Source organism: Bos indicus, chromosome 1, assembly GCF_029378745.1.
Source record: "Bos indicus isolate NIAB-ARS_2022 breed Sahiwal x Tharparkar chromosome 1, NIAB-ARS_B.indTharparkar_mat_pri_1.0, whole genome shotgun sequence".
Lineage (NCBI taxonomy): Eukaryota > Metazoa > Chordata > Mammalia > Artiodactyla > Bovidae > Bos > Bos indicus.
In genome coordinates, this window is record NC_091760.1 from 120,708,405 (window position 1) to 120,722,925 (window position 14,521).

At 35.1% G+C, this 14,521-nt stretch overlaps 1 protein-coding gene and 1 long non-coding RNA gene across 2 annotated transcripts; both read right to left on the reverse strand.

Moving 5' to 3' along the window:
- Window positions 1–1,075: 1,075 nt before the first annotated feature.
- LOC139179839 (uncharacterized) lies at window positions 1,076–2,454 on the reverse strand. Its single transcript, XR_011564206.1, has 2 exons — window positions 1,838–2,454; window positions 1,076–1,454 (listed from the first exon to the last, which is right to left on the reverse strand). It is a non-coding gene; the product is annotated as an uncharacterized lncRNA (long non-coding RNA).
- A 7,077-nt stretch (window positions 2,455–9,531) lies between these two features.
- LOC109564547 (high mobility group nucleosome-binding domain-containing protein 4-like) lies at window positions 9,532–11,350 on the reverse strand. The gene has a single exon (XM_070793420.1). The coding sequence runs from the start codon at window positions 11,136–11,138 to the stop codon at window positions 10,866–10,868; it is 273 nt and encodes a 90-aa protein (XP_070649521.1). The 5' UTR covers window positions 11,139–11,350; the 3' UTR covers window positions 9,532–10,865.
- Between the last annotated feature and the right edge of the window lie 3,171 nt (window positions 11,351–14,521).

The following is a 14,521-nucleotide window of genomic DNA, read 5'->3' on the forward strand; positions in this document are numbered from 1 at the left end:
ACGTGCTGGAATTTAATGTGAATTCTGCTCATCCCAAAGCATCTTATACCTGTCATCTAATGATTATATATACCTATATACTACTACTGGTGCACTTTTCATGAACATAAATTAAAAAGACGATCTGCTCTGCTTTTTAATAAAATGCTATGGATTATCTTTTCCAAATACCAATTTTAGTAATTTCTTACAGAATTTAACTAACAATATTTAGGCCATATGTTAATATGGCCTAACATACACACATGTACATATGTGTGAATACATAGATTAAATTTAATGCGCAGAAAATTTTCAAACTTTAAAAAATTTTTTTTCTCTTTTTGCAAAATTACATGGAATCAAATCAATATTTTTCCTCTGAAGTGAAAGCCTGGCTTCAAAGTTCACTTTTATAGAGAAATTGTAAAGTATTAAGCAAGTAGAATATAAGCTTTTTCTTTTTTTTAATTACCCAACATACTTCTGGGGCTTTCACAATTGGAGGTTTACATGAATTGATGCATTAAAAAAAAAAAAAAAAAGAAGAAGAAGAACAAACAGCTATCTATGTTCCAGCAATTCAAATCCAAAACCATTTTGAGTGGATTTTTAATATACTCAAGGGAGTCACACAAGGGTAATTGATGATGACTTTGAATTACCTGCATCTTATTTATTTTAAAATCTATTCCCTAATCTGTTACCATATTATAGATAATAACATCATTCTGTCAGTTGTAAAACAGAGTTTTAAAATAATGGAATTTTACTAATTTAACTGTATCTATTGCTCTCTATAACCTCATAACAAGGGATTCCTGTATATAAGGTATTTTAGAAACCCTACTTTCTCAGGAATAGTAGCAGTTATTAAGACTTACCATTTTAAAAAATGCAAATACAAAAAAGGGGACATATTATGGTATAGGTATAGGGCTACCTCATCATTTCGTATTGTTCTCCAAATAGTTGCCTTCATTTTCAGGGTGGATTTCTGAATGTTAAGAGGGGATGCATAATGTGCAGAAGCTGGGAAGACACAAGCCATGTTCGGCACATAGATTCTTTGTAGGAAAAAATGTTACACAAGGCATGCTGCATCCAGAGCTTTATTTGAAAAATGAAATCTTATTTTTTGACCAGCTTGACTCAATATTACCTACCATTGGAAGAAATTTGCTCCTAAAAGGGTTAAATATTAAAATCAAATGGAAAGTAATAGAAACACATAACCTCTATTCCCCAATGCAAAAATCAAATATGCAAATATGAAAATGAGGGGACTCTGCTTCTTCCCCTTACACAACTGATTAAATTGTCACTGCTGGAGATTACATGGGGTTTTATTCCCTTTACAGCCATATTCAATTGGACAGACTGAAAAATATATTGCCACAGACGAGCCCCACCACCTGGGTTCACTGTGCTTCCAGTTGCCTGTAGAGGTCTTGTCCAAAACTTTGCAGCCACCCCTTTAAAAAAAAGAAAAGTATGAGATATGATCATTCATGATAGCCTGGATGATCTCTGAAGTCCTTTCCAACTTGGAGATTCCAATAAGACAAAAACCCCTCCTCCTATTTACAGATACTAGCCTGCAGTTTAATTCCCATGTAACAAAGCCTTCCTTTTTCTACCGATCCTAAAGCCACTTCATTCATTTTGCATGAGATTTTCATTTTTCAAAAATATCAGAAGCTCTTCTCTTTCTGTGTTTGCCCTTTATTTCCTACCTGATGGATACATTCATTTCCTGACTTATCAGTTTTGACACAGAGCCTGCTCCCACCCCCAATGGTTCCTTCCAGGTGGAAATCTTTGCTGCAAAAATTGGACATAGAAACAGAAGGATTACCTTTGGTTCTCTGACGTCTTCCCACGATTTGGAAATGGTTCTCGCAGTCTGTCTGGATGTAGTAGAAGTTAGTACTCAGATGATGTCGCCTGCCTGTGTCACTCGGCACTGCGGGCTGAGTAGAGAACTGCCTCCAGCTGCAGTCTAGGGCCTCAGGATTAAGGACACACAGAACTACTTTGTTAATGAGATCGTTTCTCTGGTGCATAGAGATGTAGCCCTAAGGACAGAGAGATTTAACAAGCCAAAAAGGTGGTAGGGTGATGTTTTTGAATTGGAACATTCAAGAGAAAAATAACAGCACCAAAAAAAAAAAAAAATTGTAAGCAGATGCTTTCTTGTAAGAAAAAGTGAACAGGAATATCTATTTGCCTTTAGATTTGTGGTAGAGTTACATGTGTTACTTTGCTATAGAAGTGAGGAATAGATCCCCAGAGAATTTTTAGATGGCTTGTTGTGTGGCTGGAGATATTTTTGTTGCTCTTGTTATTTTATTCGTTCAGCCAAATGACACTTAAGAAGATTTTTAACTAATTAAGATCTCTGCTGTATCTGTTGATATAACTGCAATTTGAAAAATTTATCTTCTCTGATTGGATGAATGAGTAAACAATAAATGTCTCACTTCTAGTATCCAGATGGGTAAATTTATAGTGAAATCAAGTGATGTCTCCCTGCCCCAAACCCAGAATTCCATATGCATTTTAAAACACAGACATATATTATGCTTAAATGCATTCTGTTTTAACTTGGGAATTAAAAAAAAAAAGAAAAAAATCATTGCTTTCTCACACTAGTATGCCTTTTTCTTTTAGTAAATCAGGCTCAATTCAGGTATCTTTTGCTGTCAAAATTAAATGCACAGTTGTATGTTCCACTAGCTTGAATATACTCACACTTCAACTTTTTCTTTTCTGTTTGCTTTTTTCCTGTTTTTCCCACGTTTCTTTATTTTTCTATTCTTTTCTATTCTAGACTTCCCAGAGTTTTTGTTTTATCATATTGTTCTCTTCACATTGCTCAACTGCTTTTTGATAAAAGTTCCATATTTGATCTAATTTTCTTGGTTTTAATTTCCCTATAGTTTTATATTGTTGCTTTTTTTTCTTTTTTCTTTTTTTTCTCTTCTCATTGTGCTTTTTTTTTTTTTTCCTGAAAACACCATTCCAAAACTCAGAAGAGTCAGAATATAGATAAACTTTGCTATTGAGTGTTCTTACATTTTCCTATCTTGGTTCAATACCATCTTTATTCCCTCAATCACTTTTATTGACCATTTTTAATCATCTTTTTATCTTATTCTTCTGTTTCATTTTTCCCTTAATGCCTTAATTTCCCAGGCTTCTGATCTCACTAAAATGTAATAACCATTTATTCAACCCTTAATATAAGTACTGCCTTCCTTGCAACCCTTACTACAACACTGTGAGGTAGGTTTTTATCTCCATCTGATAGAAGGGAGGACAGAGGCCTAAGGATTAAAGTACTGCCTTAGGGCCACACAATAACTGTGATAGCAAGTACTTGTTCCTAGAACCATCAGGCACCAAATCACCTTCTCTTTCAACTAAATCCTATTGAGACAAAAAAATCAAAAGTACATTTGTTTTGAAATTCTGCTATGTACAGGGGAAAATATATACATGCTTACTTCACTATTTGTATGTACTTATATTTGAAATTATTAAGTAGAAATTTACTCCTTATATCTTCCTTTTGATAACACTGTGTAGTTTTCTTGGTGATTTCAGAAAAAGACGCTCTAAACTCAAATTACTATCTTCAACAAAAATTTTAACTAAAACTAGGTCCAAGTCTTCTTTGTACATATCCCAATTCATTAACACACAGTTATAAATATAAACAGTAAAAGCAAGTTCTTATTAGTAAAATAAACAAGAAATGGCAGCTCTAGAAGCATGAAGTGACTGTGTTGTCTGCAAATCCATTGCTTTATCATATCAACCTTTCCAGTAATGACATCAGTGATCAAATATGTTTTTACAGTTGTCAAATAGTGGATCAGACATTTAATTCCAGCTTGCTTGCAGCTGCTTTTCCCCATCCTCCCTTCCCTGTATTATATTTGCCTTTTGAGAGAATTATGTATTCCTTTATGTTCTTCATTCAGATTTAGAAACTCTCATACTTCTTGCTATGATAATGGGATGTAGGTATTATTCTCAAAGCAGGTCAGTTTGCAAGTTCCATAAAGCCACCATTTAATCATTGCCACCTCCTTCATCTTATTCTTGCAAAGATATTATAAATATGTATATACACATATATATATATACTTTTAAGAAGCAGACACTCATATTTGATATTCCATTCGAAGTCTCTAATTTGCCGCAGCTATTGCCATGAAGAAAGTTATATTTCTAGACTTTGGACAAGAGCTTAATAAAATTCTCTTTGATGAATTACAGTCCTGAAAGCTGTTCTTTTATTAAGCTGCAATTAATATTTGTACCTAGCAGTCTCCTAAGGAATAGCAGAAATAACAAAGTTAGCAACTAGCAGATCTGAAATAGCTACGGAGTGTTTTGACCACAAAGATAGGATAACAGTAATGCAGTAATTAACAGGAGAGACTGGGAAGTAAGAGAAACTTGACCTTGAACTTTAGCTCTACCATTTGTACCATTATGGCTTAGGCAGGTTACCTCGTTTTTCTCAACCTCGGTTTCTTTATCTGTCAAACGGGGATAATAATGCCCAAACCTCCAAGGGCTATCAGAAAAATTCAATCAGGTAATGCACATAGAGCATTCATGACAAAGTTTGGTGTCTAGTAAGTCCAGCATAAAAGATAGCTGATAGTGTCATCATCTTTTATCACCCTTATCATCGCTACACAGTAATTGAAAATTGACATCCCTTTTTCTCTCAGCACCATGTACTGAACCACTCAGTCACTGATCCAGCTTATGAGTAGTCTTTGAGGTCTGAATATTTTCTTGTTACTGTTTCCCCCACACTAATAATAACTTTGTGTATAAGATCAAGCTAAAACATGAACTAAATGAAACATTCATATGCCAGCACTTCAGCATACATCATAGTGTGTGGAATTCATATCTATTGGTAAGTATTTGAGTATAGTCCATATAAGGCTCTCATGTTGCTATGTCAACTTTTACTGGTATTTAATTTCCTGAATAAAAATTCCCAAGACTAAACCTAATGTCTGGCAGATAGAAAATACTCAATAAATTACTGATAAAATGAGCTGAACTGAACCTATACATCTTATCAGCCTTAGGAAAAACCTAAATTCATTAAGGGTAAGCTTTATTCATTCATTTGTACAAACATAGATACCTTCATTCATTCAATAAAGCAATTGTTATGGGTCTACAATATGACAGGCACTGCTCCCAAAATAATCCTGCCAAGGGCACAGGCCATTTCTTTCTTTACATGACTCTATCCTTTATACGTAGCACAATGTGTGGCATATGAGAGGTGTTGGAAAAACATTTGCTGAATCAACAAATTCTATTTTTGGACAGATTGTCTTTCAAGACACATAGGAACAGCCTGAAGAACTGCATGATGAAAACAAAAACAACAAGCCGATAGTAATAAGATCCATCTTTCATTACTTACCAGGCTAAGAGTAATCAGAACTTAAAAGTTTGCTTCAAAGTTTCACTACTATAAGCCAGTATGTTTTCAATGGTGTCTGTCAGAGTTTTCGTAACAACAGTTTCCTAATCAATAGTTTTCCCTTGAAATTAAAAAAAAAGGTAAAAAAAAAATATAGTGGGAGCTATAAACAGCAATATTAAATATACATTACTAGGAAATAAGGATAGATTAATAAATCTAATTATTGCTAGTAGGAAAGGTCCAGGTATATCAAATTTATTGGAAGTCCCTAAGAAGTAGTATATTTTGGTGAGAATCATAGAACTTTATTACTTAGATATCAGACTCTCACTCTGATTTTTACAGATGGAAAAGTAAGACTCCAAAGAAGTTCAGAGAACCACCCAAGGTACTTGGAGCCAGAACAAAGGTCCTGATCTCTGATATTTAAGAAAATAAATGATCTCACCACTATATCACAAGACCTATTAACTATAAATGCTAACATGGATAATTCCATGAATAGTGACACTTTAAATTATCTGTTAGACCTTGAAAATACTAACCATAAGCAGAAAATGTGCAATAAAATATTCAATACGCTATTGGTGTTGTTTTCTGTAAAAAAGGTTTAAAAATAATAGAAACTTCAGTTGTTCAAGCATAATGTTCAATTCTATTCAATTGAGTCCCTAAATCCAGATTAAGAGCAGAGTAAGTTCCAATGGGCATGCCTTTTTTCCCCCTAGCCATTCATATTGAATTTTAAATTCACGTTAGCAACCGCCTATACAATATGGGTGGGGTGGGGAGAAGGAGGGAGTAAGATTAGGCGTGGTGAACAAGTTTGTGAATAGACATTTGCAATTTAATCTTGGAAGATGAGACTTTTGCAGGGTTCCTATGTCTAAAACATCACACAGATTTGCCTGCAAGTAGTGATTTGAAAACATTAAGAAATATTCAAACTTGGAAACTACTCTTTACAAAGTAATCATCCAAACAGTAACAAAAAAAAAAGTTATGATCAGTTCTATAGTAAATTTGTTCATTTGGAAGAAAATGGCACAGCTTTGGGGGTGCTATGTATTTATAATATTGCTATACAAAAGAAACAAGGGGCAGTTATGTTAATTTCACAGAAAGTGATCACGTGGGAGAGGAATAATTAAGCTTTCATTCCTAACTATATAGTCTTTACTTTGCTATTTAACTGGATGGCATAAACATTCTTGAGAAATGAATCTATCTGTATAATCTTCTACAACATAACTGTGAAAAGTGACCTGGGAGGACCAGGATTGAGGCTTTAAAATGAATGAATAAGCATGTGTAATTATTTCTTTGGGATTTATAACAACATTCTTGCTGTTAACAAATATAAATGTAACATTTACTAGGAAATAAGAGACTGCAGACGGAAATAAACAAACCTAGGATGTAGTTCATCTAAGTAAACACTGAGGTTATAAACCTTCAAACTCAAATATCAAGAGCCCTGCAAATTAATGCTACACACAATAGACCCTTTGGAAGCTAACTTAATCCACCCCCCTTAATCTACATGAGGGCCCTGCATAACAATGCAGGAGCTGGGTTTCCATTAAGAGTTTCCTCTGCAGGCTGTCAGCTGTTTGAAGAAATAACAATTTCCTAGGAATGAAAGCTTTTTCAGAAGGTTCCCACTGATGTGTAATAAAAGTGACTTTCCTTTTTTTTTTCCTTCTACTTCTTCCTTTTTTTCCGCCCTTCAGATGTAACTTTGTAGGGAGAAAAGGGGTGGACTAAGGCCATAGGCCCCCTACTAGCTTACCTTACTGGATTATCAGTGCAGGTGTTAATATAATTGAAGGTGTGGTAGCAGATACAACCCCCTAATAGCTTTTCCTATATGGAGATTACCTAGGTAGAGAATGCCGGAGTACCTGAAGAATAGGCAAGTGAGTACCTTATTAACATATCACCATTCAGCGGCAGCTGCATATGCGGAAGAAGAAGAAGAAGAAAAAAAAAACCTTTAAAGAGCCTATTCATCTACGTTAATGGGCCCATTGCACAGCACATTGTGTGAGAAATTAAGTCTCTGGCTGTGAACTTCCTGTGCTGTGCAAGCTGCCTTGACTCTTTTTTATTGCTTCAGTGTTATTATCTCCTCCTGGAAATAAAAACAATCATGTTCTCACATTTGAGAAGCCCAAACATTCTGAGATAACAAACTGGAGTTGCTGGTTGAAAGTTCCTTTTGTTTCCCTTATTAAGTGAAAAAATATGTATTGAAATTAAAGCGACCCCCAAATTTACATCAAAGCACATCAAATTAACTGAGCTGCCCAGAGAATGACAAAGTTTTCCTTCTCTTTTTCTTCTAAAATATACAGTTAAATTGCTTTCCTGGTTATGATTCCTTTTCTAGAATTAATTTTTGATGACAAAATATGTTAATGTATTCAAATCAGACATGATTTTTTTTTTAATGTAAAACTGGCAAAAGACCTGCCTTACTCCTAAAAGATAAGTATAATACCTATTGGAAAAATTAAAATAATGGTATTTATCCTCAACAAACAATTTTAATTTCAAGACAGGCTTGGCCAACACTTCAAACATGACAATGGAAAAGTTAATCTAAGATTAATCCTCCTTTGAGTCTAGATGAATGCCTAAAATGTTTGTTCCTGTCTTTTTCTTGACTGCTGCAAGACTACCATGTAAACCAACATACATTGGGCATGAAGACAAATCCTCTTCAAAGGAACAGGACACATGTCCATCCTTCTGTGTGCATGTTACATCATCATGATCACCATGATCATCATTACCAATCTCATCGTAAAATAAAGAGCTAATGATCAATACTACTTGATTACAAGCAATTAACAGAGAATTTCCCAGTGCAATTTAAAAATATCTAATTTCCTTCAGATTTGAGACTTTTTCAAGTTAACCTAATATGGTTTACTATGTAGTGGGTTTAATGAGTATGAAAGGCAATAAAAAGAATACTGTAATTTAATCCGTGGCTTCACTGTGCCAATGGCCATTCTGTCTCTGCCAGCACAATTGGTCTGGACAGAATAATTGTTATAAATAATAATTATTATTTATTTATAAATATTTATAAATAATTATTGTCTGCTTGTTTCTAGGTTTAGCAGTCATAAATTTTTCCTTTAAGAATATAGCAAATCAGTCAAAGATGAAATGTAAGTTTGCATATATCCAAGATGGATGGATATATGAACCCCACAGAGTCCATCAAGGAAATTCTTAGGGTATTAAAGACTAGATTGTTTGTTAGATTCGGTTTCTTTTCTTAAAAAATAAGTAAATAAAATTTGTAAAGGAGAAAATAGTCAAATAGATTCTTCTGTGAAGGATATGATGGCAAAAATGATCATTCTGTACAGTAAGATCAGCATCGATATTTGAAATAATGTACACCATCAAGCCTTTTCCCCAAGGATGGGCAAATTTTCCAAATTACTGCTTAGTAAGTGAGCTTCCCTGGTAACCCAGTGGTAAAGAACCTACCTGCCAATGCAGAAGATGTGGGTTTGATCCCTGGGTCAGTAAGATCCCTTGGAGAAAGAAATGGTAACCCATTCCCAGGTATTCTTGCCTGAGAAATCCCATGGACAGAGGAGCCCAGCGTACTACAGTCCATGGGATCACAAAAGAGCTGGACACAACTATGCAACAGAGCATGCATGCAATATATTTATTTGAAGCATTTGTAAGAGGTGAATCTATTGCTCTGGACTCAGTTGCTTGAGTCCCAGTGCGATATCTATAAAACGTACATTTTGATAGACTTTGGGAGGGACTGCTGCCTTTCTAGCGGCTTCCTAAAGAGAAGACCTAAGAGTACAGTAGAATAAAACTTGACTAGCCACTCCTTGCTTAACTAGTTTATATTTCATGTTGCTTCATATAGACTACTAGATAAAAATACGTTTTTTCTAGCTTGAGTTGCCTCTTTCAGATTTTGCTATTTAGAAACCCCCTCTTTTGTAAGGTATCTTTTATTTTTTTTTAATGGAGAAAATAATAAAACTTTATTGAAAGATATTTTAAAAGCCTAAATAAATGGAAAATTATACCATGTTCATGAATTGGAAGACTCAACATTATAATTAATCTATAAATTCAATACAAATCCAATAAAAATTTCAACTTTTCATCTGTTTGATTTGAAACTTGTCAATCTAATTCTAGAAGTTGTATAGAAAAGTAATTGGCTAAGAATAGCCAAGATATCCAAGGAAGAAAAGTTTGTTGATGTTGAAGGTGGAGGTGAAATTGTCCTGAGATATCAAGACCTTTTTCTAAAGTGGTAGTACTCAGGATTGTATAGTACTGCCACAAGTTTAGACAAATTGACCAGTGAGTCAGAACAGAAACCATCAACAAACTCCCCCACCCCTCCACACAAAGAAAGTTGATTTATGAAAAGAGTCAGTGTTATAGATCATTGGGGAAAGAATGAACTTTTCAGAAAATGGTGTTGGAACAACCACTTACCATATGGAAAAAAAAACATACTGAGTTACTATTTCATGTTTTTGTAAAAATCAGTTCAGAGAGGACTAAAGACAAATGTGAAAAGCGAACTATAAAACTTTTTAAAGGCAGTAAAGAGTAGCTTTATGACTTTTGATTAGGAAATGATCACTCCCCTACCACGAAGCTAACTTGTATCCAGCTTTATAAGAGACTTTCCAAAAATAGTTATTTCCAGCAGGACATGGGTGACATTCCATAACATCTTACAACTTTCAAACTCCCCTCTCCAAAAAGTCAACAAAGTCTGTTGCTGCAATAAACAGGAAAAATTTTCAAAAAGGGTGATTATTTCACATGAGGCATTTAAGAGATTTTCACAGGTCAACTCTGACATGGAGGAAAGGAACTAAAAACTCCAGGATTATTAATGAGATGATCCACAAACTACAAACAGGAATCCTGGTTCTTCTAAGCAACACCATCTTGATGTCATCACCAGAAAGCCTGAGTATTGTTACTTGATGCAGCTGATTCTAGGGGTGTCAAGGCCATATCATGACTCCTGGTTTCAGGAAGTCAAAAATGTGCTGATGACATCAAGAAAGGAGAAGACATGAAGTATTTTTTCTCCACATAGTAAGGCTTCTGAGCCATAGTGGCTGACATGCATGAATGTCACAGAATCTCTCCCGGGAACCAAGAATAATCTTCAAATAGGAGGATAGATACTTCTATTTCCCCTCATTTCAATCTAGCTTCTGAAACATTCTACCAGTGGTTATTTGCCCTTTCCACAAAAGACAACAATGAAGTATCTCGTGTGCTAACAACATAACTTAAAAAAAATCTACATTTTTATAAAATTTGATTTAAAAACAGTATTTCAAACAGTAGAGTCACTAGAAGTACAGAGCTATCAAAAAGGTACACTTCATTTGGCATCCCCAGGGCCTTCTGCTTTCTGTGACTGGACTGTAGAGGCATCTCCGTTTTTCGCAGGGTGGTTCCCATCCTTGCCGACTTCTGCTTTCCCCTTTCTCCCTTTGGCCAGCTTCTCTCCCTTCTTTGCAGGGGCCTTTTTTGGCCTGGGCTCTGGTTTTGGAAGGGCAGGTTTAGCAGACAACCGTGCTGATCTCCTCTGTGGCTCATCCTTCACCTTCCCTTTGTCATCTTTAGCATCTCCTTTTGCCTTTCTCTTGGGCATGGTGGCAGCAGCGCTTGGCAGCCCAAGGGGTTCTTCTGTCTTTCTCACTGTTCCTAGAAAGATTTCCGAGTCTCGCGGCCGTCCGAGGGGCGCGGGACTCCCAGCTGCCGGCCTGCAGCGCCGGTGCCCGGGGCTGAGGCAAGGCCGTCATGGACCGCAGGCTGGCGAAAAGACGCCCGGAGCTGGGCGCTGCCGGGAACAGGAAGGCAAGTCAAGGCCTGTAAGGTATCTTTTAGAAAACGAACATTTTTTTACACAAAATACCCTCTAACTGGGGTGGGGGCTAACATTTTATGTAGCTTTAATCTGTTGTTGGGGGTACTGAAATACCAAGGAAGAGCTGAACAGTACTATTTTCTACAATACGGTAGCATGTGATATCTCAGAAATCATGGAGATCAGTAATATAAAGAAGGGCTAAAAAAAATTGAACTACTTTCCTTAAAATAATTCAGATTGATGGGTCATTCACAGTCCTGTTAACACATAATAACTGTATGCTCCAGGTAATTAGGATGACATTGTTGCCAGCATAAAAGTGACATCAGAACCTGTTTTCATTGGCATTGGATCCGCCAGCCCTGTCACCTCTGACTGCCTGGTCCCACATCTATTAACCCTATTGATTGGGAGTCCTGCTGAGCCTCACCAGAAAACTGCTCCTTGCTGAAAGCTGGAGTGGATCAATCCTGAACCATGAACAAGAATTCAATAATACAACACAGTACGACGTTTAACCATTAAGTATTCCTTAAAGTAAATCAAATTACGGACCTTGCCATAATGAAGATCTTTTAAGATTTTGAGAAGTCAATTGATTCCAAGTCCCCAAAAGTCTAGAAGGGGCATCAGGCTGTGACAAGAGATACCTTATTTTCCTCTGTTGTGACCTAATTAATTGAAATAATAAGAAGGGCTGAGTTTGTGTAATCAAGATGGCTATCACCTGTAAATAAGTAGCTTTAAAGATAAACCTCAAAATATTGTTATTTTCATAACAAAATGGAACTTTATGTAGATTTGCAGTGGAAAATATCACAGCACAAAGAAAAACTTTTTCCTCCATAGCTACTAAAATAAATTTACTTATTAGTTGTCTTTAACAGGCTACTGAATTTTCTAAAGTTTTTGGGAAATTTGCCACCTTTCTCAAATTCATAGTTAATAGAGAGGATAGATGGAGAGGTTCAGAACTTCACATCTCTCTACAAAGAGAGAAAGGATCTGTGTTTATGCCAATGATTTTAATGGACTAAGCTACAAGTTTATTTATATTTAAATGTAATTGAATTTCTTCAGAATTTGATTCCCATCTTTCCAGATATTATATCCTTTGGGTTTTGTTTCTGCCCAGTACCCTGAATCTAAGCATCAAAAAAAAAGCTTCTCTTCTGAAAAACCACCAGTGAGATTTTTCACTTGTAAACTCTGAGGAATCTTACAGGACCAACCTCAAAGTCCTAAATTCACAAAAATACAGATAGATTAGATAGCTATATGGATACATCAGTATTTACATATAAATATATATAATATTTTAACATGTAAATATATATTTACTTATTGTATATGTATGTGTATTATTATATATGTAATATATATTTTTTTTCTTCTGAATGTTTCTTTTTTCTCTTACTTACATTTAAAAATGATTATTTTTTAATTATGTTTCTAATTAGTGAATGAATATTACTAGAGTTTTAAATAAAACACTTTTGCAATTAAAAATGCAGAGACAATCTTTATTTTAAAATTAATATCAGTTGACATTTTGTTTTCCCAAATAGTTTCTATAAAATAGCTTGGAAAATTCAGTGTTGGGATTTTTCTTTTTCTTTGCTGGCAAATAAATAGTCTATTGTCTGTTCTTTGAAAAATGACCCAGTCTATGAATTAGTATAGTAAAATTAATGCCACGTAACTAGAATAATGTAAACTCATGTTTGCTTGCCATAATTGGTGTTTATCTTTGATCAATAATGTATAATGGTCTATGGGAAACAGCCAACATAGAATATATCACGTTATCTCTATTTAGCACCTCTAGGCAAGAATATTGTATAGGGAAAAAAGCCAAAATGACTGTTTTTCTTTATTAACAGTTCTCTAAGGAATACATTGGAATGAGTTCTGTCTGCCAACTAATTGATAATTATTTAATTAGCAATTTATAATGACAATGGGATTTTACCCCCCACCAGTCCATCTCTTCTTTAAGACTGGAGTAGACAACCTTAGGCATTTTTGCACTAACTTCTGGGAGCTAATACAAGCCAAAGTGTGCCCTCACCGAGATTTCCCAAGTTAAACTCCAAAAGCAGTATGTGCCACCACCTCCTTGAAACCACAGCACTTCCTTTTCCTATTAGAGGCGATGACTGGCACTTGAACAATGTGTGTGGGTGTACAGCCTTGTCGTGTCACTGTGGACAGTTCTAACAGCAGCTTCATTAGTTCTTTTTACAACAAAAGATAGGTTTTTTCCCCCTGCCTTTTTCTTTCTTTCCTTAGTTGGCATGCGGGTTGAATTTTGCTTGGACCCCCTGCTTGACTTTTTTTATTCCTGAACTTCTTTAGAATGGTGCAGCTATTCGAACTCTAGGAATTGTAACTGATAGACTGTTTGCCGGGGAATTCATGAAAGTTCTCTTTGTTCTCCTTCTTTAACCAGGTTTACCAGCCCCTCCCTCCCACCAAAAAGGAAAAGGAAATCCACTTTTAATTATACATTGATGGAAATCACTGCGTAGGAAGGGAGCATTCACTGGAGAACGCCCACTTTTTACACTTTATTACAAGCAAAAAGAGGGGCTTGCCTCAGAACATCAGTTCTCAAGTGAAAATACATCTTTCTCCATCATCCCTCTGTTCAGTTTAAGAGTTTTCAACCAATGCAAGAGTTCCGTTTATGAAACAAAACTGTTTAGTAGCTTGCATATATTTTTAAGGATGTGTATGAAATTTAAAAGGACAGTAGCTTAAAAAAAAAAAAAATATATATATATATATAAAGTGGGTATTCTTCAATGAACTATACAGGAGGATTTTGTATGTATAAAAAGGACAAGATTGAATCTCTAGCTAAATCTCTGAAAACATTTAAAGTAGCTATTTATCTGGCTGAAGTATTTGACAATTCATTCCTTTCATATTTTCCACTCAAATAGGTATGGAATCAAACAGGTTCTCAATGCAAAGAGGTGGAGTTGTGGGATCTGTATGAGAACAATGAGGGAAATATTTTAATGTTACATTTAATATTTTAATGTTAATGATTAATCAGGAACCTTCAATATTCTTTCTAGAATGGAAGGGAGAAAAAAATTAGACGTTCAAGAAATAAGCATGTTTTTAAGTGGAAATTTCAATTGCAATTGCCTTTT